This window comes from Halyomorpha halys, unplaced genomic scaffold, assembly GCF_000696795.3.
Source record: "Halyomorpha halys isolate HHAL.00 unplaced genomic scaffold, Hhal_1.1 Scaffold1449.1, whole genome shotgun sequence".
In the NCBI taxonomy this organism is placed as follows: Eukaryota; Metazoa; Arthropoda; class Insecta; order Hemiptera; family Pentatomidae; genus Halyomorpha; species Halyomorpha halys.
The window spans coordinates 10,904-35,467 of NW_027115160.1; the positions used below are offsets into that span (position 1 = coordinate 10,904).

The 24,564-nt window shown below is 33.9% G+C and overlaps 2 protein-coding genes across 2 annotated transcripts; both read left to right on the forward strand.

Annotated features, from left to right (window-relative positions):
• Positions 1-5,338: 5,338 nt before the first annotated feature.
• On the forward strand, positions 5,339-5,857 carry LOC106689749 (uncharacterized). Its single transcript, XM_014434908.1, has one exon. The coding sequence runs from the start codon at positions 5,339-5,341 to the stop codon at positions 5,855-5,857; it is 519 nt and encodes a 172-aa protein (XP_014290394.1).
• A 14,984-nt stretch (positions 5,858-20,841) lies between these two features.
• On the forward strand, positions 20,842-21,399 carry LOC136796981 (general transcription factor II-I repeat domain-containing protein 2A-like). The gene has a single exon (XM_067052248.1). It carries the CDS (start codon positions 20,842-20,844, stop codon positions 21,397-21,399), a length of 558 nt encoding a protein of 185 aa, XP_066908349.1.
• Positions 21,400-24,564: the final 3,165 nt, after the last annotated feature.

Genomic DNA, 24,564 nt, shown 5'->3' on the forward strand with positions numbered 1-24,564 from the left:
TAGAGCAGGCTTTTGATCGAGTCTGGCACCCGGGACTGCTTTACAAACTCCGTAAATTCCTACCTCCTACATATTTTCTCATCATCCGTTCCTTTCCTACTAATAGATTATTCCAAGTAAACAACAATGGTTCCTATTCATCTGTCCCTTATATCCCTCTATTTTCAACCCGCTGGTGTTCCTCAAGGTAGTATCCTCGGTCCCATCCTCTACACCGTCTATACAGCTGACATCACAACTCCTAACACTATCCTTAGCACGTATGATGATGATACATGTGTGCTCAAAGTTAGTAATAACCCTTTGATTGCATCCTAAATTCTCCAGTCCCATATCACAATCCTGGTAGAATGGTGTCGAAATTGGAGGATAAAAATAAATCCCTACAAATCCCATCACATCACATTTACTCTTCGTGGTAAACCTGTCGACTGCCTTACAGTATACTTTAATAATGTGGCTCTTACCCCTATTGAACAGATTCGTTATCTTGGACTACACCTTGACAAACGACTAACCTGGAATCCTCACACAAGACTGAAAAGACAGGAAACTGCACGCACATTCCGACTATTACAGCACTTACTAGACAAACGGTCTAAACTTCCAAATCATTACAAAAGACTGATCTACATGACAATAATAAGGCCCATCTGGACATACGGAGTTGAGCTTTGGGGCTCCACTAAACCTTCGAATTCCTCTCGTATGCAATCCTTGCAATCCAAAATCCTTCGTAAAATCTTCATTGCTCCTTATTTTGTTACTAATAAAACCATTCATAAAGTTTTAAATGTTCCTTATGTAACCGATCTAGCCCGAACCCGATATCATTTCTTCCATTATAAACTCTCTAACCACCCAAACCCACTAGTTTCTAATCTTGCTTCCTGAACTTTCTGGCCTCATGAACTTATATTGTAAACCAATACTCTCTTCATGCTGTATCACATCATTATCATTATGCCATTATGATCAAATTTACTTGTTGTATTTTTTATACAGTTGTAAATTTCAATAAATAAAACAAAAAGTTATGGTTTGAAGTGAATATTGATGTATTCTTTAATTAGTATTGTACTCATACCTGAGACTTACAGTTATGGCATATTAGCATACATTATATAATTTTTGAAATTATATGTGTTATATGATTTTTGAAATAAATCAAGTTCTATATGAATGAGCGGGATGCAAATTATATCCTCTCTATTGCAGGAGCAGATAAGGCTAGATAAGACTGTTGGAGGCCAGAGCTATTGCAGGATGTTGACACGTCACCAGGAAGTTTTGCATCTTCATCAACTACAGCACTATTTCCGCTGGTGTCATTTCTCCTTCCCAGCACGATCCAGTCTCGTGGAGGAGCTTTCACATCAAGGATATCATCCTTGTTAATTCAGCAGGAGTGTCCTACATTTTTGACTTCTAGGGGAGGAAAGAGGGGGTGTAATGTGAGCATTTCTCTTTTTGTAGATGATTTGTACTATTCCTCTTTAAGAGTATAATCGGATGTAATCATGAAAAAGAAGTTAACAATTATTTTAAATGTGACTCTTTGATTTTTCTATGTGAGTAATAAATAAAATTTTTTTGTTCAAGGTGAAAAATTTATATACAATTCTGAAATTAAAAAAAGTGAATTTAAAATTAAAATTTAGATGTAAATCAGAAAAAAAACATAATAATATGTGAACTGTTACGATCCATGAAGATTCAGGAGTTCAATTTTTCTTCAGTTCTTAGAACAATAGTTAGGCAAGGAGAGATTTTTTTCAAGATCAACTAAGGGTTCCCTCTTTATGTGGCTAAGTGGACCATAGACCTCAATGACCCACAGGTTTGACTCACGGGTAAAGTGTAACAGAAAATAATTATCTGCCCGACCAGATTCGAACCCGAGTTAGTAGTATAGTGCCTTACCTCAGTGCCACCTCGTTACCAATAAAATACACGCATTTCAATTTTTAAAAAGTCTCCCAAGAACCATTATTTAACTTATTGTTTTTTTTTTTTAATTTTATAAAGTGGAGTATATAGCCTTTTAATTTAGATAGAAATCCTACCTGACCTCAAAATTTCATAAAAATCGACCGGTTTGATTGATTATACCCGGAGTCAAATTTTAGTAAAAATAGAAACGGAAATAATTTTTTTTCTTGAAGTCCAAAACGTAAAGCGATTTAAAATTTTCGATTCTAAAAACTCTTTTTTTTTGTATTTCCTGCATATATGATCGGCTTCAGTGGGGACAGTACGAAAACATGTTGCAGTAATTTAAAAACAAAATGTGTCATTAGAATAACATTTTAAATCTGATTAAGTGCAATGAAATAATTTTCATTGTGTTTGATCTGTATATTCTCTGTATGTGTGCGGCTTATATGCTCGTTGCAAATTTTTTATGAAGAGTTTAAAAACATGAATAAATAAATAGGTGTTTGTTTTTATTTCTGGGGCATATGTAGGAAATGCTAGTGCTGCTTGCTTCCTTGGTATTTCCCTGGCTAATTTCTTTCACACTACAAATAAAGAGAAAGTTTGACAAATAAATAAAAAAAAGTCTGATGAAATCAGTTGCGAATTTAGAAGTATATTACCTGATAATACTCACATCCTTATCTCACCTCTGTTGAAATTGATTCAATACTAAAATCTAACTACCTGTGATAAAAAGATTTGGATCGATTCTTTGATTAGAAAGCAACACATAATAGTGGCGATTCTAGACCTCTTTATTTTATGTAGCGGTTTTTTTCCGAAGTTTTAACATAGTTGAATCATTAGGTCTAAGGTCGTTCCTTTTTTGTGTACATTTTGAGTTTGGAGAAGAATAGAAAATCATTCAGAATAGTTCTTATGTTGGTTTCTTAAATATTTAAAATGAGGAGTAGATAGTTGACTGTAGATTAATGATTGGAATAGTTTGTCGGGGGGTGCGGTCAGCAAAGAACTTTTGTTTATTTATGTTGTTCTTTGCTGACCGCACCCCCCGACAAACTTCTCCAATCATTAAATATTTAAAATTTCACTTTGACGGTGCCAAACTCTTCATTCAGTTATTACCCTTACATGTTTATTAAACAATAAATCAAAAGTTCTTATTAAAATAATCGAACACCAAGCTCAAAAAATATAGAAAAAGCAAATCTAAAATCTGCAAAATTATTTTCAAAACACGGTTAGAAGTAGTGTAATTCGTACAAACATGACATAGTGACGAGGTAATTGCAATGAAAACACTTCTGTGCAGAACACGCCATTCAATAATGTGATTTTGGGATATTTTTTATACTACCTACTGAACCTTGTTTATTTATATACTAGGTAATGCGATGTCTATTGCACAAAAATAAATATACTGAATCTTGAAATTCCATACTCTATTTTTGAAAACAAAAGAGTGGTGAAAACTTAGAACAATAAGAACTGGCCAAGCATTATATTTTCAATTCGCTGGCAGAAGTTGAAATTATGAAGAATTTTTTTTTTATTTTTGTTAACGTATGACAGGAAAGACCTGAGCATAATTGGTATTATTCAGATAACCAACCTTTTCTAGCCAGAGTGGGAAATTCTAGATTTATTTTGAGGATCCGCCACGAAATAAAAGTCAACCCGTCGAGGCCTTTTATTAACCGACTTAGATTCCAACAGGAGAAAACAAAGATTGTAACACAATACGCTCGGTCATGGATTGCCTCTCCTAACTTTGAATATTAATTTTATCATTGTTTTTCCATTAAAAGTTCGCGGGTTTTAGTCTTGGATTGTACAATAAAGTTGATCTTTTCTTGATGCCACCATGCAACAGAGGTATTTAAATTATCCGCCTCTCGAAAAGTTATTATTTTATCTTATAATTCAATTGTTTTTTGAATAAAAATTGTAGAGTGCGACTCTTATTTTATTATTTTATACGAATCAGCATTCTTTACAATATCCCAGGATCGTTAGTTTTATTTTGGTATACACACCTTTTCGACTTTGAAAAGTGCATCTTTTACGATCTTTAAAGCTACCTCAAATCGACGTACTATTTTTTAAGGAGAGCTTTAATGAAAAATAAAATAAAAAAACACAAGCTCGGATATAAATATTTGGGATATAAATTTTTGGTGAAGCCAACAATAGAAAATATAAGCATATAATAAAACAAAATAACGATTACAAGACTAAATAAAAGGCCTTTTAGAGATCGGAATAAGTGGTGGTAGTAAGGTCCGGTGAATAGGGAGGGTGGGGCAAAAGATGCCATCCAAGGGCTAATAATTTATTGCGATTGACGAAGTGTGGGGCCTAGCGTTGTCATGATGGAAAACGACACCCTTTCGATTTGTCAGTTCTGGGCGTTTTCTTCAAATCGACTCATCCAATTTTGTGAGCAGTATAGAGCGGAATCGATCGATACACCTTGTGGCAACATCTCATAAAAAATCACACTCTTGAAATCTCACTATGCAGAAAGCATTATCTTCTTTGGGTATAATCCTGTTTTATATCTGGTTCCAGGTGGGTCTCTAAGATTTTTTTCGCACTACTATTATCGTAGACAATCCATTTTTCATTCCCTGTCACAAAACTTTTAAGAAATGGATCGTTTTCTTGACGTTTCCGCAGTGAATCGCAAATGGAAATGCATGTTGCCAAGTTGGCTTCGGTCAGAGAGTGGGGGACCCAAACATCAAGCGTAGAAACATTGCCGAGCTTCTGCAAATGTTACCTACGCTTGTGTGATATGTCTAGGACCTATGTAATGTCTCGCCCTGATTGGAATGGATTTTGATCGACTATCGCGTTAACATCAATGGTTTCAATTTCTTGTCGGCGACCAGGTCGTGGTGCGTCATTTATGTCAAAATTCCCTGCTCGAAACTTACCAAACCAATTTTAGGAAGTGGGCTCTGTTAAGGCATTATCCTCATAGATCCCACATATTTTTTAAGTGCTTCTGCAACTCGCTTTCCTTGTTTGAAGTAATACAACAAAATATGCCTATAATGCATGATATTTCTGTCCATCTTCTCAGCGGTATCACAAACACTATACGGACCTAACTTAACAAGTGTCAGGAAACATAACTGTTTAATAGGATGAACAATTCTCTATTGGGATTAATTGCATCAGAAAAATGTGACGTATTATAAAAACAAAAAGGCGTTTCTTGCCCTTGATGATGCTGCCAGGAAGCTGAGACTTGTTTCTAGTATCAACAAAACCAAATATATGATAGCTGGCCAAGAAAGAGGTTTTAATGAAGATTTTGTCCAAATTGGTCATTACTCTTTCGAACGAGTTGAGGAATTTGTGTATCTCGGATCACAAGTTAATGCCACCAATGACATTTCGGCCGAGAATAGGAGACGAGCATCGGTCAATAGGTGTTTTGGACGGCCTCGGCACTTTGGTAGTAGCTCACTATCAAGATCCACGAAAATTAGATTTGTATAAATCGTTAATTCGACTTGTGTTACTCTACACCTCGGAAACTTGGGCACTTTCGAAGGCCGATGAAAGGGATCTCCAAATGTTTGAGAGAAAGATACTCAGACGCATCTACGGCCCAGTAAAGGATGGTCCAGCTTGGAGAAGATGCACGAATAGGAAAGTCTGTTTGTTAATTGGTGAGGCTGATTTTGGAAAAATTGTGAGAATTGGTTGGCTGCACTGGGCAGGCCATGTGGCAAGGATGGGAACTGATGATATCCCAAATAAACTACTCAATAATCACCTAAATGGAACACGGCTGAGGGGCCTCCCAAAGCTTCGATGGCAGGATGGTGTTAAAAAGGATTCAAGGACCCTGCTCGAAGTGAGGAATTGGAGAGCAGCTACACTTAACAGATTAAACTGGTGAAAGCTGCTTGAGGAGGCCAGGATTCAGTAATGGGTTGTCGCGCTAATTGATGATGATGATGGTGATTATAAAGAAAACATGAATACAAAAGCCGAAAGGATTTATTTGCCAACCCTATTATAACAATCAAAATGAAATGTTTATACCTTATACAATTTATGCAGACAGGGTCTGGTAACAAGCTCAGATGAACTACTAATGGCAACTGGACAGCTGAAATAAAGCTGTAGATTTTTGACCCGTTGCTAAGCAATGCCAACTAAATAATCCCCACTGACCGTTATTCCTACATTTAAATCACATTTACCCTTCGACGTAAACCAATGACCTCTTGCCCAACAGTATCTTTTAATAATATCCCAATTATTCCTGCCGAACAGATCCGTTACTTAGGACTACATCTCGACAAACGACTGACATGGAATCCTCATACAAGACTGAAAAGACAGGCAACTGCTCGTCGATTTCGACTATTACAACATTTACTAGATAAACGGTCTAAATTGCCAATCCATTACAAAAGACTGATCTACATGACTATTATAAGGCCTATCTGGACATACGGAGTTGAGCTATTTGCTATTGAGCTAAACCATCAAATTCCTCTTGTAACAAATCTAGTCATCCATCATGACCTCAATGTCCCATATGTTGCTGATTTGGCCAAAACCAGATTCCATTCCTTCCACTTGTTTCTAACCTGGCTTCTCCTTCATTACCTAATAATCCTCCTAGGCGTCTGGAAAGAAGATGGCCTCGGGATCTTATCTTCTAGAAATGTTATTTGAGTTCTATCAATGGGCAGATTCTCCACATGTTTGTATCATGTCACTATCTCACCTACTGCAAATTTACTTGTTGTATATATGTTATACAGTTGTAAATAACAATAAATAAATGATTAAAAAAAATAGTTATAATACAATAATAGAAATTCATAAATACATCTGTTCTTCTAAAAATTATAAATAATAAAATTATAAATTATAAAAATAAACTTCTAAGGAAAATAATAAGAATAAATGTAATTAAATTCAATACTAAGACTATTTACAAATTAATTATGGAACTTGGCGTGAATACGATTTTGAATTACTGTTTAATTTGCTATACATTATCACTTTATCTCAAATTCTCGCTATCTTCTAACGTTACTGAAGCTTTTCCTTTGCTTTTGTACTCTGACATGCATATCTGCGTTAATTTTTCTAATGACCTCATAGTTGATGCAGGTCTCATGTTACAGAAAATAAATTGAATACCCGTAGAATTTGAACGCTAATAGAATATTCCGGCTAAATATGTTTTAGTAATTATATGTATGATAAAAATATTTTTAAATTAACTAACATAAACTTTTTTAGAAAACTAATGAAATATCATGATGCGCTGGAATAAAACAAGGTGATCCAGTTAGTTCAGTCACATCTGTCACTAGGAGACAGCTGCCTCCACCACACGAAAGGTGTCACGTATTAATTCTTTTGTTTCTGTCAATAGGGGCAAGATGTTCATTACTGATGAAGATATAGGGGTTTAGCTCATGAGGAATCAGATATTGTGCTTCCCTCTAAACTGTTTTCATTTCCTTAAAGACCTCGTCAAGAGGAATAATACTGTAGGATATTTTAAAAAATATTTCAAGTAATGTTAAAGATGTATTTAAGAAACCGGCATAATTAGACTTACTAACATCATTCTGAAAAGTATGAAATTTCTTAATTTTAATTATTATAAATTAAATAATAATTGTTTCGGTAAGTAATAAAGGATAAAAAAAAGATATTCAGAATGATTACTTCAAGGTTTAAAAAAAAATATCATTTGGATTTAAATGGCTAAATTGAACCTGAACAACCTCCTGTACGATGGAAGTTTGAGTCTATCAATTTAAAATGAAATTTTTGTTTCTGAGAATGGAGTGAAAGCTGAATCGTACATGGCAGCATGGCAACATAATAATGTAGAACACACTGCAGTTGAGAATTGTAATGTTTGTATTAAACCATTTTTTGATTGTAATATTTATTAGTGAGAGATTGTGCTATGTACTTGTAGTTTTGTGACAATTATCTGAATTAAGTGTATGTTTTAAAAAACTGTTTTTCTCATTGTAGGGCATGACTATGCAAACAATAAAGTTGCGAAACGTCGTCAAAGGATGTATTATTACAAAGTTGTATTATTGATTAATCCTCAAGACCCACCAAAAAAAATCTATACATATCAATATATATATATAACGTAAACACGTTGAAGCAATTAGTTGAAATATCAAATGTAATTGATTTTTTCTTCATAACAAAGGCAAAATCTGCAATTGGGCCATTATTGGGACAATGGCCTGTTGTCAGTTTAGAACCTTTCACATTTTATGGCTATCTAACCTGACATTTTCTGCCATTCTAAAAGTGGTGTGTGTTAATGGAAGTGTTTCTTTAAGATCGGTGAAAATGAAGATTCTGGAATAGTTAATAAGGCAAAATTGCGACGGATGGAGGTTTTTTGATTGAAGTTTTGAATGCAGGTCATTAGCAGTAAGTTCTGCCCCATTCCGGATTTCTTTGTATATTAGCTAATAAGACATGATATTATTTTAATGTTTATATTAAATATTTTCTATTTATGTAACTATTTATAGTTGTGTTGGAAAATTATCTTCAATTAAGAATTATTTATAAAACCGCAGATACAGGTTTCATTAATAAATCAAAATTATAATTACCAAAGAGATAATAATTATAACCTAATAAAACAATAAACTATTAAACCATATCTTGAAATAAACGGGACTAGTAGAATAGTAGAAATTTATTATATAAAATAGTTGAATAGAGTTTTGAGCAATATAAAACATGGAATCATATATAATTAGATATCAAATAATCCTTATCAGTGTTCCATGACAATGGAACGTATCTGATGGACTCCTTACTTTTTAAATGATTATTATGTATTATATTATAAATTTTAAAGAAATATTGGGGAGTGGGTAGCTCAGTAGTAAGGTACTATACTAATAGCTCCAAGGACCAACCGGGTTCGAATCCCGTTGTTGCAAATTATTATTTTCTGTTTCACTGTCGCCGTTAATCAGCCCTGTGGGTTTAAGAGCACTCCGAGGTCCTCCCAGTCTCTAAAAGTTGGTACCCTTAATTGGGAAAAAATCGGGAGGTGGAGCGCAATTCTCACCAAATAAACTCCTTGCGCAACCATTGGTCTAGTTATAGTACTTCCTTGCACCCCTGACGCTTCATGGGTTGTACTGCTTCAGATTTGATTTTTTTTTTTTTTTTTTTTTTTTTTTTTATATACTAGACAATATTGATATTGACAATATTTTACTTTATGGAAAAAGTAAAAGTTATGTAGGGCGTAACAGGGCGTTTACTCGAAATTGACTAACTCTTTTGCCAGTGGTAAATTTTCTAAAAATGATCAGGAGGACTACTAATCTCAGTAAATACTTTAAGACCAGAAAATTATGGTTAGGAAGTTCCGTTAAAATTGTAAGGAACTTTTAAATTCCCCTTCTCTCTCTCCTCCCATACGCTTCCAATGAACTATTTCCTTTACAATTTTAATTACGATTCCGTTGTTCTAATGATTGTTGCTGTTTTCAAGATATACCCGCAGGCTGATAAAAAGTGAAATCCTCAATCCAAAAGAAAATTAAGGATGTTAAACGATCACTGTTTGTCCGACCAGGAGTATTTTCTTTAACGGCTTTGTTGGAATTTCCTTTAATTTTCTTCTATTTGAGATGCATTGTCAAAAGCAATCTGGCGTGCAAGAAATGGATTAGATACTCCTTAAAAGGACAAAGTAAACAATTAAACATGCAATAATATTAAAAGGGCCAATAAACCTCGAGGGAATAGAAGCCTTTTTTGACGTACTTTCTGTTTCGCTGAAGGATGTTCCAGAAGAAATCATCATAAATTATGACGAACATAACGCGCCGTATAATCTTGGAGAAAAAGAAGTAAAATTCAGCTCATTCTCTGTAATATTTGCGAATATCGTGTTACGTAGTGTAGAAGACAGACAACATGTACGTTGGAGCTAGTAGCGGTTATGTGTGAATAATTAATAGAAAATATTTTTGAGAATCGGTTTCTAACCATTACATTGCCACCACAATACCCATAACAGGGGGCTTGCCTAGTTATATATCTACTGACTTTTGAGACACTGCATTCATTTCAATATTACATCCATACTTATGCTCCTGTACGATAGCATATTTATATAAACTATTGGTAAACCTTAGACCAAAGTAAACACATATATTGGTCAAATGTATTTGAGAAAGATAGCTCTAGTCCACTTAACACTTAACTTATGTAATGCATTAAAATGTATTACTATTAGTTATGTAATGCCTAATTAGTTTCATAAATTATGCAATAAGTCTTATTCCAAGAAAATTATCACATAGATGAAAAGTTATGTAAAAATTATACGCTTTTCCATCATCTAACTATGACACGAGGTCTATAAATATATATAGGTTCTTCCAGGAAGTCTCAATCTGAATATAACTATTTAAAAAACTAAAAGTCGTAAAAAAATTATAAATTTCCATTTGACTGTTTATTCATTTCTGACTTATTTATTCATTTATATGTTCTATGAATATATTTATTTAATAAAATGAAAAATTATGGAAAATATCATGGTGAACGGACGACACCTGAACCAATGAATGGCACTGATGTATTTTTTGTGGATTTGTGATTGGTTCGTACCCTCCATTCATTTAGAAGGATCACAGATTTATAAAAATGATTATAACGAGAAATCGAATGTCATATATTCAATTTTTCGATCAATTTCCATAGCTTTTCTAGTTTGTACCAAATGAAAATTCATATTTTTTTCAGTATATCTGAAATTTAAACTATATAAAGAAAGAGTGTGTGATTTTCACACATATAATAAATCTCATGGTTATCTCATCTTTCAAGGGTTAATTGATATATTTTAACATAAAATTTAAAAGCTCAGTCAGTATATTCTAAATAGATTGAATAAAAAGTAAATCTTTAAAAGTTTTAGATGTTTGATGCGGCGCACAGTGAAAACTGGCGTTTTTGTGCAAAAACCTCTAAATTGTTTAAATCTTCTGAAATTCTTATAATTTCCAATTTTATTCAGAGCGCTGAATTAAATGGAATGCTTTTTTTTATTTATTTTTATAATTTTCATAATATTTTCAAGTGCAAAAATATTAATCTTAATTTTTCCATTATTAAAATAATTTTATCCTATAAATGCAATGTTATTCTGATTCAGAGTAGTTAATTTGATTATTATTCTCACTTTATTTTGGTTACACCTTCTAAGAAGGCCCCTGACTTCATACGCAATACGCAAAGGAAACTTACACAAAAGTTGTTCCAATATGGACACTTTTATGGGAAAATAGTCTCATCACAAAAGTCAACAAAGCTAATTTTTTCTGGTCAATCAAAAATGTGAATTTTCCAAGTATAAATTGGAAGTGGCCGTAGAAATTTAGATAGAAACCTACTTTGGAAAAACTGCAGCTTGTACGCTTACATTCGTTGGTGTTGACTTAGCCGATTTTTTGTTTTTTGTTTACAACAAAATAACAACGGGCCGCCCGTTGCCGAAATAGAAAACTTTGACTCCCTACCATGGGTAGGTAGTATAGGACTCCAATGGAAGTCTTGGCCGAAAAAAAAAAGCAACAAACAGTAAAACTCCCTTTTTCCCAATGACGAAATAACGTCTGTAAGATTAGATCTAAGACTCACAAATACCGTTTAATGGGAGAACCAATTACGGTGAATTCATTTGTTGGTAGTTGAGTGTAAAAAATCACACTCATCAATATGATTAGACATATTTCATTTTGGAGAATTTTTTCACACTTTCCACTACAGTGCGGTAGGGGGAATGACGAACAATAGATGTACTTGTAGGATGTTGTTGTGGCTTTAGGGCGTAAAACCCAATGGTCATCAACGCCCATAGTACGTTGGATTCAACGATGTTTTCCCAAATTGAGAAATAAAATATGACTCAACAGTTTTGGCCGTTTTCGGAATTCTATTAAGCTCACAATAGTGAGAAACTTAAGCGAGCCAGAAATATTAGAACCCGCGTAAATTAGTGAAAATATCTCTGAAGTAACACCTCTAATGCCAAGTTTTTAATTTTATAATGTATTTATAATACGATTTGTAATTTTATAATGCGGGTAGGTTTTTAAGAAAGGATATAAGGTGTCGGATGTATAATGAATGATACACCGTATGAAATCGAAACTTCCATTTTAACCATTGAAAATTAAAATCTGTACCACTACAACACTTGGTTTGAACAGGTGTACAATGTTTTGTAAAGAAGTAGTATTCCTTGAACATCGGTTGTACAAAGAAGTGATTTGTTCAGAATAACGCTCAACCTTGAAATTTTTCCCCACTTTACCCCGGAGGGTTCCCCGAAGTGTTGTCCTAAGACTACAGTAAAGAATAAATTAATATCTATACAGGCCTATTCGAACTTGCCAGATCCTTAGTATCACAGGACTTTACTCAATGAGCCACTCCGTGCCCTCATTCTGACAATTGCATTAATTTATTTACTGATTTTATCAGTATGTTTTTTATAGTTTATCTGAAGTTTGGTTTATGGTCAATGACCACTAATGTCCTTTCTTTTTATCACGTATCGGCCACTAAGGACCACGTGAATATCAATGGTTAGGCTTCTTTGAGAGTCTTGATTTTCTATCTTCCCATCGCAGTTTAATGATCATCGAATGCCTTTCTTTTCTTTCTTCGTACCCACACTTTTTTCTCTTCCAATACTGGTGAGATTTTTCAATGTTTTCCTATACGTATCTCTATCTAAACAGTCAGTATCTGGAATTTTGTCTCTTTAATTACTCTCTCATTTGCTTCGTGTATCCTCCCAGGTTTTTGTAGCTTAAATTTTTTTTTTAAAGATCTTTTTATTCAATCTTTCCTCCTTCATCTTCTTCATGTGCCCATAGTACATCAGCCTTCTGATTCTTATCTCGGTTTCCAGGTCTTTGATGTTTCTGTAGATCTCTTCGTTAGATCTTAGCCTGTAACCTTTTTGTGTTTTCCTGGGCCCATAGATTTTTCTTAAGATTCTCCTTTCTATTTTTAGCAACCTTTCCAAGTTGGACAAGCATGCGGTCTCCACCCCATATAAAATCATAGGCGTTACCACAACGTTGTGATGCCTTAACTTTGCATTGGAGGAGAGGTTCTTCTTATTGTAAATTTTAGCTGTGTGATAACAGAAATTTTCTAATTTTGCGGTTTTCTCGCGGGTGCTCTCTCAGAACCGTTGTGACAAATTATTTCTCCCACGTACTTAAATTTTCTTATCACTTTTATAGTGTGTTTGAAATTTAATGTGCTTTTATATATATATATATAAAATGTGTCACAAGAACTGGTGACAATTATAATGTAAGAACCCTTCTTTTAAAAACTAGCATGATATCCACTCATTGCTCTTCCCCCTTCTCTCCATCTAGCAATTACAACTGTTTTAACTATAATTAGTTAATTATAAACCGTTCGCCGAAAGGAGGTCTTAATTAAAGTTCAACATCTTCAGCTCCCAGGTGTGAGATAAACGGGAGTGGGGTCACTGCTTCAGCTGTTCCCGAAACTTTATCACGCTCCTATCGCCACTGCCCAGATGTAGCAGGAAGGGCTGCTGGAGGTACAGGTACTTGTAGCTCGTGGACAGGGGCAGTTGCTGGGCGAAGGCACCTGTCATTGCCACCTGCCAGATTGCCAGCGGTCAATCCCGATCCGTTAACTGCATCCTTCCGTCCCAGTTCTCTAGTACGTTCTTGGCTCAACAAGTTTACTTATCTGCCGAGGATTTTATACCTGCACTGAATTACTGCACACCTTCGGTATTTGACGTCGAGGAAACGTAATACATTGTTTACGGGTAGAGTATGTAAAAACCAAAATGGAAACCAGGGGAAAAAGTTTGATTGAAGGAAATTAGTAGTCGACTCTTTAAAAATTACGTTTCTGATTAGGTATACTGTCTTAACTATCTTCAATCTTTGGTTTGGTTTGGACTTTACACAACTGATATATCAGTCGTGTTTTTCCCTCGTGGTTCCCGATATGTAAAGTTTGTACCTTATGAGTGATGTATCACTACAAATTGACAAATTTGGGGTTAAAAAATATACTTCCTACTACGAAAATTGTGGTAAAACATTTACTAAAAAGTATTATTTCGGGTTTAACGTCCCAGTGTTCTCCAATTTAGAGCAGGAAATATGAGTTATCCTACAAATTACTAAACAATTTTAGACAGAAAGGGAGGAAGTTATAGGGTTGCCATGAAATGAAAGTCAACCGGCCTAGGAGGCGTTCGAACCGGCACCGTTTCTAATACGACTATGCTTGTTTATGGCTCAACAATCTCGGTAATCCACGGTTTTATCAAAGGCTTACAGTGCATATATCAGATGGAATGACGAACAGTGGCGAAGAACTTTATGATAAAGCAGGAATTTTATTGAGCAAATAAACAACTCTTTAAACTGGAAATAACCATCCAATTACACAACTATTATAATATTAACACAATTTTTAAGTGTATAAAAAAATAATAATTAATTTCATGGTTAGAGGTGTCAATTGGGTTAGCCACTGTAACAAATCTAATATGATGAAATTGCAAATTATTATTAGATAAAAGTGGGTTTAAAATATATATATATACACACACACATACATATTTGGGATCATAGCAATTGAGTATTCTTGTTATGTCTCAGTTTATGTCACTGGACTTTTACGCACTCTTGAACAGGATGTTTTTTTGTTCTTCTAGTACAAAAATATTCGAATATTTAAAAAACAAAATATAAAATCTTCTTAAAGTTATATGTTCTACTGTATGAGTTTCATTGATGCAATTAAATCTAGTGAATGAAAATTACTCTTCCTTGTTTTAATCTTTTTTTATTTTTTTTTTTTCATTACTTCCAATAACAACGTTTCGAGGTTGTCACCCCATCATCAGGTATCTACAATAAATTCTGAAAATTCATCCTATGAATGCAACAATTAATAAATATATCACAATTTCTTTTTTAAATTTACTAACAATTACCTGATTAAGTATATCTTTTAATATCACATTTTATGTTCCCCTTATTAGTCTTAAAATGTTAATAATAAACATATTTATGTCTATTATATAGAACATTAATAATTAAAAATTCCAACGTAATTATAAATAAGGAGATTTGAAATGCCTTCCTAATACCATGTTATCTTTACTATTGGTGACAAATAGATTATAAACTAAGTCAATACTCTCCTACCACAAAGTACTCTGTTCCACAAAAGATGACTAATCTATTAACAATATTTTTTTATTAAATCACATTACAACACATTGATGTATTAAATTTATTTTAATAACTATTACTATTGTAAACCATTAAATTAATAATGATTTACTATATCTATGTAATGTGTACATAAATTTTAGGTATTCTTTTTTAAAATTAATAGCGTTACCAATATTTTTGTGATATGTATTACTTCAGTTATTTTTCTATTTCTTGTTTGAATTACTATGACTAAAATGTTTTTCTTATGTATAATTATGTTGGAATTTTTAATTAATAATATTTAGCTTATTGACTAATATATGATTATTGTTAACGTTTTAAGACTAATAATGAGAACATAAAATGTAATTTTAAGAGATATATAAAATAAATTTAAGAAATATTTATACACATATTTTCATTGTTTTTTACTCCCATTTGATACTTTTTATTCTGACGTTCAATGATTAGATATTTAGAAGAACATAGTCTGGCTTACGATAAATAAAAAACAGTTTCAATAAATTCTTTAGTTTTTATATTGGTTTTAATAGTTTCTTCTATTGCAGGTATTTATTGGAGCTGCCGTGATTGGAGGATTCGTAGGGGATGAATGGACAATAGAGAAATTATGTTCTCGAAAGATGGTATAGAAGCCAGGTTGCACAATATGGAGAATCCATCGATCACCTGATTCCTGACAGCATTATATATGTCCCAGAAACATGTATATCATCCCACTGCTAACTAGGCATGGTTGCTTCAGGGCCTATTCAGCCCGCTTCAAGCTACAAGCTGAATTGCCGAGACCTACATCCGCCTCTTTGGATGAAAGAGTACAACATAAGTTCTTCTGTTACACATGTTTTGCACGAGAAAAGGCAGAGCTGGATAGGTTTCTAGGACAGACGTCAGAACTTGAAATCTTAGTCGTCGTCGTCTTGGGGATCTTTAAGTAAGAGAACTGAAGTGCTGTCAGATCGGAAGGCAGCTCAGGATAAATAAGTGTCAGAAGCCAGGGAATGCCTGAATAAAGAGTCTAATAAGTAGAAACATAGCCACCCTGTTCAGCGCGATGAGGCGCCTGGCAGCGATTTAGTGGGGTCATGAAGATGAATATGATGGTGTTTTTTTTAGTGAGTAATACTCTCACACGGTTGTGACTTTCACATCGTCTTCTTTAAGATTTTTTCCCAGCCTCTAAAAAAAGATCACTTTGCGAGAAATTGATAATTTAAATAGGGGACGTAAAATGTCTATATCCGTTTAAAACTCGGATTTAAACTTATTCACGATCACAATACTCCACATTGCTATGTATTTCTAATAAGTTAGTGAAAGTAAAAATTGCATAAATTAGTTTATTTAATACCGAGTTTCAACCCATAAAATACGCTTTATTGAGGAAAAATAAAAATATATTAGAGAAAGTTAATAGTAATTAACTAACCAGTTATTGCGCTTGAAATTTCTTGTCTTTTGTGCAGCGATTTGTTACTTAACAATGATAAAATATCAATAAATATTACTATCCAAAAAATGCTAAAAAAATTGGCCTATAAACTAATATTATGTTGTTTGTTAAAGCCACCTCAAATCGACTGTCTTTTTGTTGAAGGGCTTTAAAATGAACAAAAAACAAACTGGCTCGGATTAAACATTTATTTGGCTCATTTCAAAAACTAACATAAACAAAATATACAAGTAAAAATAAAAAGGCCTTTCAGATAAAAATAAAATAGTTCGATACATTATGGATATGAGAATAAAACTAATTTACACACACAAAAAAAAGAAATAAATATATAAAATAAATACTGCACGACGAAAGGTTGCTTCACTCCGATAGGTCCGAGGAAGAGGTGCTGCCGAGATGGTAGGTCTGGCTCATCGATGGTCCAAATATCCAACAGTCGTATCGTATTAGGCCAGCCGACAATGTAATGGACGCAGACAGGGATGGTTACACACGTTCCTTGGGTTCAGGGGTTGGCCACTAATTACTTAATTAGTTGGAACTCATATTAAAATCGAAACACAGGAGTGGTCTGGTTCCTAACTGTTATGACGACGAGTACACTCAAAAAATGTCAAATAAAATAATATCAACCAAACGCAGACAGGGCTGCTAATGACCCTAATTAGTCGGAACTGGTATATTAAAGTCGAAACACAGAAAAGGTCTGGTTTCGAACTGTAGTGACGACTAAAACACTCAACAAATGTCCAAACTATTTAACTATAAACGCAGACGGGCTACTGAGGACGCTATCAGGGCCACTAATTAGTCGAAACTGCTCTAAAAAAACTAAGATGGTCGGTCCGTTGCTAGGTGACGCTTCTTAGCAACAATTATCACACCTAACAACTGTCTCTATTACTCAATATTATAAACAAATATAATTACACATTTTTCTTTTAAAATAACTAAATCTAAATAAAACAATGCAAATAAAAATAAATGTAACTAAATTAAATACTAATAAAGTTCAAATACTATTTAGAATTATTTACAAGGTTATATTATATTATGGCGTTAACATTGTCATTTAAATTAATTTTTAGTGATATTTGTTCTACTATTATTATGTTAAATCTTCTAAACCTAGCATTTCTATGTTGTATATGAGTAAATGTTATATATAACAGTAGTTCTGGACCTTATAATTAGCATTATGACTTTATCTCCCTTGCATTTTTTGTAATCATGAAATGACCATACAGAAATATAATTGAATAGAGGTTGTTGATACAGCTTTCTCTCTCATCTTTTAGAGACGGTTCATACCTCGTGACGTCAAAATATTTTGAAAAGGTATCATCTCTTGGAATTGGGATTAGGGTGATGTCACAAACAGAGAACAATGAAGCCCATAAATAATTAATGTAGCTGTCGGCTCTGAGTCAGTTGGACCCGGGACCGAAAGGGGATGTTTTACGACGCTACAGCCTCTAGTACGGTCTCTTCATTTGGTATAATCTTCTATAGGAGCGCTGTTCCTTTATTTTATAACTCGGCTGTATAAACTTTAATATTTTCAAAAGAAAAATGCTCTATTATCTTAACAGTGGCAACTCGTGATGAACGGACTCTTTATGCCCCATTCACGCACCCATCTTTCTGTGGTAACAGTCTTACTCCCTCGAGAAACGACTTCTAAATAGATTAAGTTGTGTAAATGTTCTATAAAAGTGAAGGAAAATTCATCGTGAAAATTTCTATTAGGCAGCAAGGGCTATAGTAGCGTTCCCCTTAATATTACGGCAAAGTGCTGAATGTTCCTATCAAAATTTTAAATGCATAATTGGCAAAAAGATAGATAAGAGAGGTTTGCCGAGGAAGCGTTCATTCATAAAGAGTGCACAGGACTTAATCCAGTAGAGGTGTTAAGCATTTTGCACATAATGGGAAAAAACGCCTATATTTTCCTAATATTTAATCTGTCGTTATTTTCCCTTTTACCTCTACACCTATACCTAATTTGGTTTTGTTCTGACGTCCTCGCAGCATTTCTCTCTCGAGTACACTCCTAACGAGACATATTTGTTTCCTCGTTTGAGGATTTTACTCACCTACATTTATTATTTTTAATCATGAGCATTTACTAGACAAACGGTCTAAATTGCCAATCCATTACAAAAGACTGATCTATATGACTATTATAAGGCCTATCTGGACATACGGAGTTGAGCTTTAGGGCTCCACTAAACCATCAAATTCCTCCAGAATCCAATCCTTACATTCCAAAATCCTTCGTAAAATCATTAATGCTCCTTACTTTGTCACAAATCAAGTCATCCATCAGGACCTCAATGTTCCATATGTTGCCGATTTTGCCAGAACCAGATACCGTTCCTTCCATAATAAACTTCTCAACCACCCAAATCCATTTGTTTCTAACCTGGCTTCTCTTTCATTACCTAATAATCCTCCTAGGCGTCTGAAAAGAAGATGCCCTCACGATCTTCTCCTCTAGAAATGTAATTGGAGTTCTATCAGTGGGTAGATTCTCCACATGTTTGTAACATGTCACTATGTCACCAACAGCAAATTTACTTGCTGTTTATATGTGTATACAGTTGTAAATAACAATAAATAAATTATGAAAAAAAAAAAAAAATCAAGAGCCGAAGCAAGAAAATCTCAGATCTTTTACGAAATATAGACTCTTCAATTCCTGATGGAAGAGTTTACAATTTACAATTTCAAATTGTATTGAAAGTAATTGTAAAGATTTTTATAATAATTACATCCAGTTATATAAACAATATAGTACAAATGGCCTGCCATGAGTTAATGCTCACGGGACGCCTCTTAGGGGACAAAAAGTAGGGCACTTCGGCCGGGTTAATAGACCCCAGTGGCCAGAAGGTGGATTCCTGGTTGAAGATATGAGAGCCTAGAAGGATCGGAGTCGAATCTCACCACCCTAGAAATACCTCCTACCACTTGGAGAAGAAGGGAATATCCCAAAATGGAAACTCGTAGAGAAATGGAACCAGATGAAACCCAGAGGCAGTGACGAGTGCGAGGACAGCAAATGCCGCGGATGCGCACCTGGTGTCTCAATGCCCTCGCACAAGATGTTTCGAATCTGGGAGGGAGGGAAAATTTTCGGAAAATCTGATACCATTATGTTTCTTCGTAAATTAACCATTTTCTCCAAAAAAAATCCTTATCTCATGAAATATCGCCAAAAATGTTTGTTTAGTGAGAACAATCCTGTAGAATGAATTTTAAGTAAATTTAATAAGCTTTCGTTTCATCTTATAAAATTCATTTATTTCTATTTCCAACTGTACATTATAAATTTGATCTCAGTTAAAAATAGAGTGATGCTGGCATGTAGAGAAACTACCCATTGGTAGCACTCTAATCTTGTAAAATAATGTTTTTTAGATACTGCCAATTAACAAAAACGTCGTGAGAAAGTACGAAAATACAAAACTTTGATCCATCAAGTTTGTATTATTGATGTAAGGAATTGGAATTTTTCAGGCCGCTGGTGTTCCCAAACCCAATTAAAAAAAGTATTACGCTACTTACCCATACTCACAGAATCAAGTTTGCGAGCATGCCGAGTGGCGGCGATCATCAAAGCCTTTGATTGCCACTGGTGGCGCAACAAAAGATGATTGGTATGATTAGTTTAATCCTATTTGAGCTACCGAGATGACTTCGATATCAACAAGAAACGAAAAGTAGATGCAGAGAGTCGCCAGTTTCAAGAAAAATGGACGGAAGAATTCTTTTTTATCTTGCACAATGGTAAGCCTATTTGTTTGCTGTGTAATTAATCCATTTCAGTGATGAAATAATTCAATATAATGAGGCATTACTTAACTAAATATCCTATTCTAACTCACTGACAGGAGAAATAAGAAAAGACAAAATCCAGAAGCTTACCACAAATTTGGAAAAACAGCAAAATAAAAGTTTCATAAAGAAAGAAAATTGGCAAAGTCATTAAAACCATTTGCTGAAGGAGAATTTATCAAGGAGTGTATGTTAGAAGTTTGCAGTGTTTTGTGTCCTGAAAAGAAAAATGAAATTGGAAAAATTAGTTTGTCAAAACGAACTGTTGTCCGACGTATAGACATAATGGCTAATGATATAAAAACAAAATTGACTGACCATATGGCTGGATTTGAATTATTTTCCATAGCATTAGACGAAAGCACCGATTTGTCTGAAACAGCTCAACTGGCTATATTTATTCGAGGTGTTGATGAAGAGTTCAATGTTACTGAGGAATTGCTTGTTTTACAGGCGCTAAAAGGAACCACTAGAGGGGAGGACATGTTTAATGAAGTTCAAAAGATATTCACAAGTTTCGGCTTTTGGTGGTCAAAATTAGTTGGTGTATGCATAGATGGTCCACCTTCTATGGTCGGCTTACGTAAAGGTTTCATCGGAATTATGAATGAAAAGGCAACTGAATTCAATATGCAAAAAGATGATTTGACAGTCCTTCATTGCATTACCCACCAACAGAACTTGTGTTCTAAGTCCATTCGACTCCAGAATTTTATGAATGAGGTAGTAAAAACCATGAATTTTATTCAATCACGAGGGCTTAACCATCGTCAGTTCGAGGCGTTTTTGGATGGAATATCAACCGAATATGATGACTTATCATATTATAGTAAAGTCAGCTAGGGAAAGCTAAGCAAAGGGAAAATGCTGAAACGGTTTAAGAGCTTAGGAATGAAATAGCAGATTTTATGCAAATAAAAGATAAACCACTATCTGAATTGATTGACCCAGAATGGATATGTGACTTAGCATTTCTGGTCGATCTTACAGGCTATATTAATGATTTAAATTTGAAACTTCAAAAACAATAATATAGTGTAAATTATACAAATAGATTAGTACAGCCATTCGAAATCGGTTCAAAACAAAATTTGTTTTTGGGAGGCACAGATGCTGTCTGATAACAGTTACTATTTCACCGCGCTCTCTGCGCTTGAAAATATTGCTTATGCTCAATATGCTGAAGAACTCAAGTTATTGTTGGAGCAATTTTCGAACAGATTTAGCGATTTCAAAAAGATCAAAGACTATTTAAATTTATTTGCTACTCCAACGAAAAGCAATGTACAATGCTCCAATACACTTGCAAATGGAGTTGATCGAGATTCAAGAAAACTTACTCCTCCTAAAATCTAAATTTGAAGACGTGGAGTTGTGCGATTTATACAAAAAATACCTCGAAGAAGACCATTTTCCACAGCTTAGAAAATCCGCAAGAAGATCGATTTGTGCGTTTGGCAGTACTTATAAATGCGAATAATTCTTTTCAATGATGAAAGTTAATAAATCAAACCATGTACAAGGTTAATTGACCATAATTTGGAAAATTCTTTGTATCTTTGTATTAGTGAAATTAATGGAAACATCGATGGATTAGTTTCCCAAATTCAAGCTCAGGTGTCTCATTGATTTCGGTGTCGCTATTTAACTTTAGTAGTTTGTAATTATTCCAAATTTCACGATTGAATTATTATGTTGAACCTATTTTTTTCATTTCATTTTGTTATTTTAATAAATGGTATTATATAGTTTGTATTATATAGATTGTATAATAGTTGGTATTATATATTATAAAGTTTGGCCCACAACATGTCAAACGTTCCCCATACCTTCTCTACACCGTCTACAGCTGACATCCCAACCATTTCTAACACTATCCTCACCACGTATGCCGGTGACATATGTGTGCTCGCAGTTAATAATAACCCTTTAATTACATCCCAAGTTCTCCAATCCTACATCACAGCCCTGGAAGAATGGTGTCGTAATTGGAGGATTAAAATAAACTTCAACAAACCCCATCGAATCACCTTTACCCTTAGTCGTAAACTTACCGACTGCCCTACAGTTTCATTTAATGATGTTAATCTTACCCCTGTCGAACAGATCCGCTACCTTGGACTAAATTTGGACAAACGATTAACCTAGAATCCTCACACAAGACTGCAAAGACAGGAAACTGCACGTCGCTTTTGACTATTACAGCTCTTACAAGAAAAACGGTCTAAACTTGCAACACATTACAAAAGACTGATCCACATGACTGTAATAAGGCCAATCTGGACAAATGGAGTTGAGCTTTGGGCCTCCACAAACCTTCGAATTTCTCTCGTATTCAATCCTTACAATCCAAAATCCTTCGTAAAATCCTCAATGCTCCTTACTTTGTCACAAATAATATCATACATAAAAACCTTACCCATCAATGAATCAGATATCATTCCATTATAAACTGCCCAACCACCCAAACTCACTAGTTTCTAACCTTGCTCCCTCTTCCAGTCCTGACAATCCTCCGAGGTGCCTGAAAAGATGATGGATCTTCTCTAATAACGTAATTGGAGTTCTTGGTGCCACGTGTCCTGCTAATGTAAAAACGTCAACTACCAATGGGTAGCTTCTCTACAGGCCTGTATCACTCCATTATAAAGATACATCAAATTTACTGAATGTATTACTATGTACAGTTGTAAATTTCGATAAAGATATTTAAATAAAAAAAAAAAAAAAAATAGAATTTTAAACTACACTGATCAATGTGAAAAAGAGAATAATATATGACAATGAGTGGAAGAATTGCTTGACAAAAAAACTTTGAGAAACTTGAAAAAAAAATAAAACTAAATAAAAAATTTACTTACCAAACTGAAAAACAAATTTTAATGAAAATAAAAAGCTGTTAACCAATTACCTCCTTATGCCAACCAGCCTCCGTTCTCCAATAGTATAGATCTTTTAGATCGCCAATTAAATGAAAGCAATAGCACTTCTTGGAAACAATTAAATGGAGGTTTATGATTCATATTTTAAATTTTGAATTAAAAAAGGTATAGCAGAAATTAAAACATACTAATGAAATATTTTTCCAAGAGCCCAAGAGGAGAAGAAAGGCAGTTATTTCACCCCAATTTTCGATTACTTAATTAAAAACTAGGTATAATTACTAGTCATAATTGATGAGTCTGCCAAGTGTAGGAAGAAGGAATAAAAAATGGCGGTTGTTTCAAAACGTTAAAAATAATTAATTTTTATTCGGAGCTCAATTCTTTACAATTACGAAAAGAAATAGAAAATCTAAGAGAGCATCATTTAAAGTAGAAATTTTTTTCTAAAATGTAAGCTTCAATAGAGCTATTAACGCTCAATAGTTCTCTAGATATAGCTTTTTAAAAAGCAACATTTCTTAAAAATGTATGAAACTTACTGAAACATCAGTAGTTAGTGAATTTATTTTGAAAATCTATATCTCAAAAACCATTTGACCCACAGATGTCTAATAGCTCTCAAATTAAAGCTTGTTTATGACGTTTATTTCCGTAGGAGTAGTAGTTTTCGTGAAATATGCTAAAATAAATTGATTTATAGTTATTCGGACAAAGTTTCATTTGCCAAATTTATATTCATATGTGAATATCATAAAAACTACTAACCCTCCGAAGATGGGTGTCTTAAACTACTTTATAGTAAGTTAATTTCCTTTGTTTTGAGTGTTGACAGACCATAAGGTGCGTCTTATGGGTCTAGAGATATATTTTTTCAAAAATCCAACATTTTATACAAACAACTAGAAATTAACATTTTGTGAGTTTAATTTGTCAAATATGCGCCAACTGTGATGGCTCTCACCCAGCGAACTACAGAGGTTGCAAAATCTTCAAGGAACTAAGAAACATCAGAGCTCAAACCCGTCAACCTCCAGCATATCAACCTCAGACACCTCAGCCTTCTCCAGCTCCAAGGATGGACGACCAACGAGCTTTTCCAATATTTCCACGTCATCAGATGGAG

Bases quoted from the DNA above. Each gene is read 5' to 3' on its own strand.
- LOC106689749 (XM_014434908.1), top strand. From the start codon at position 5,339: ATGACATTTCGGCCGAGAATAGGAGACGAGCATCGGTCAATAGGTGTT.
- LOC136796981 (XM_067052248.1), top strand. From the start codon at position 20,842: ATGGCTAATGATATAAAAACAAAATTGACTGACCATATGGCTGGATTT.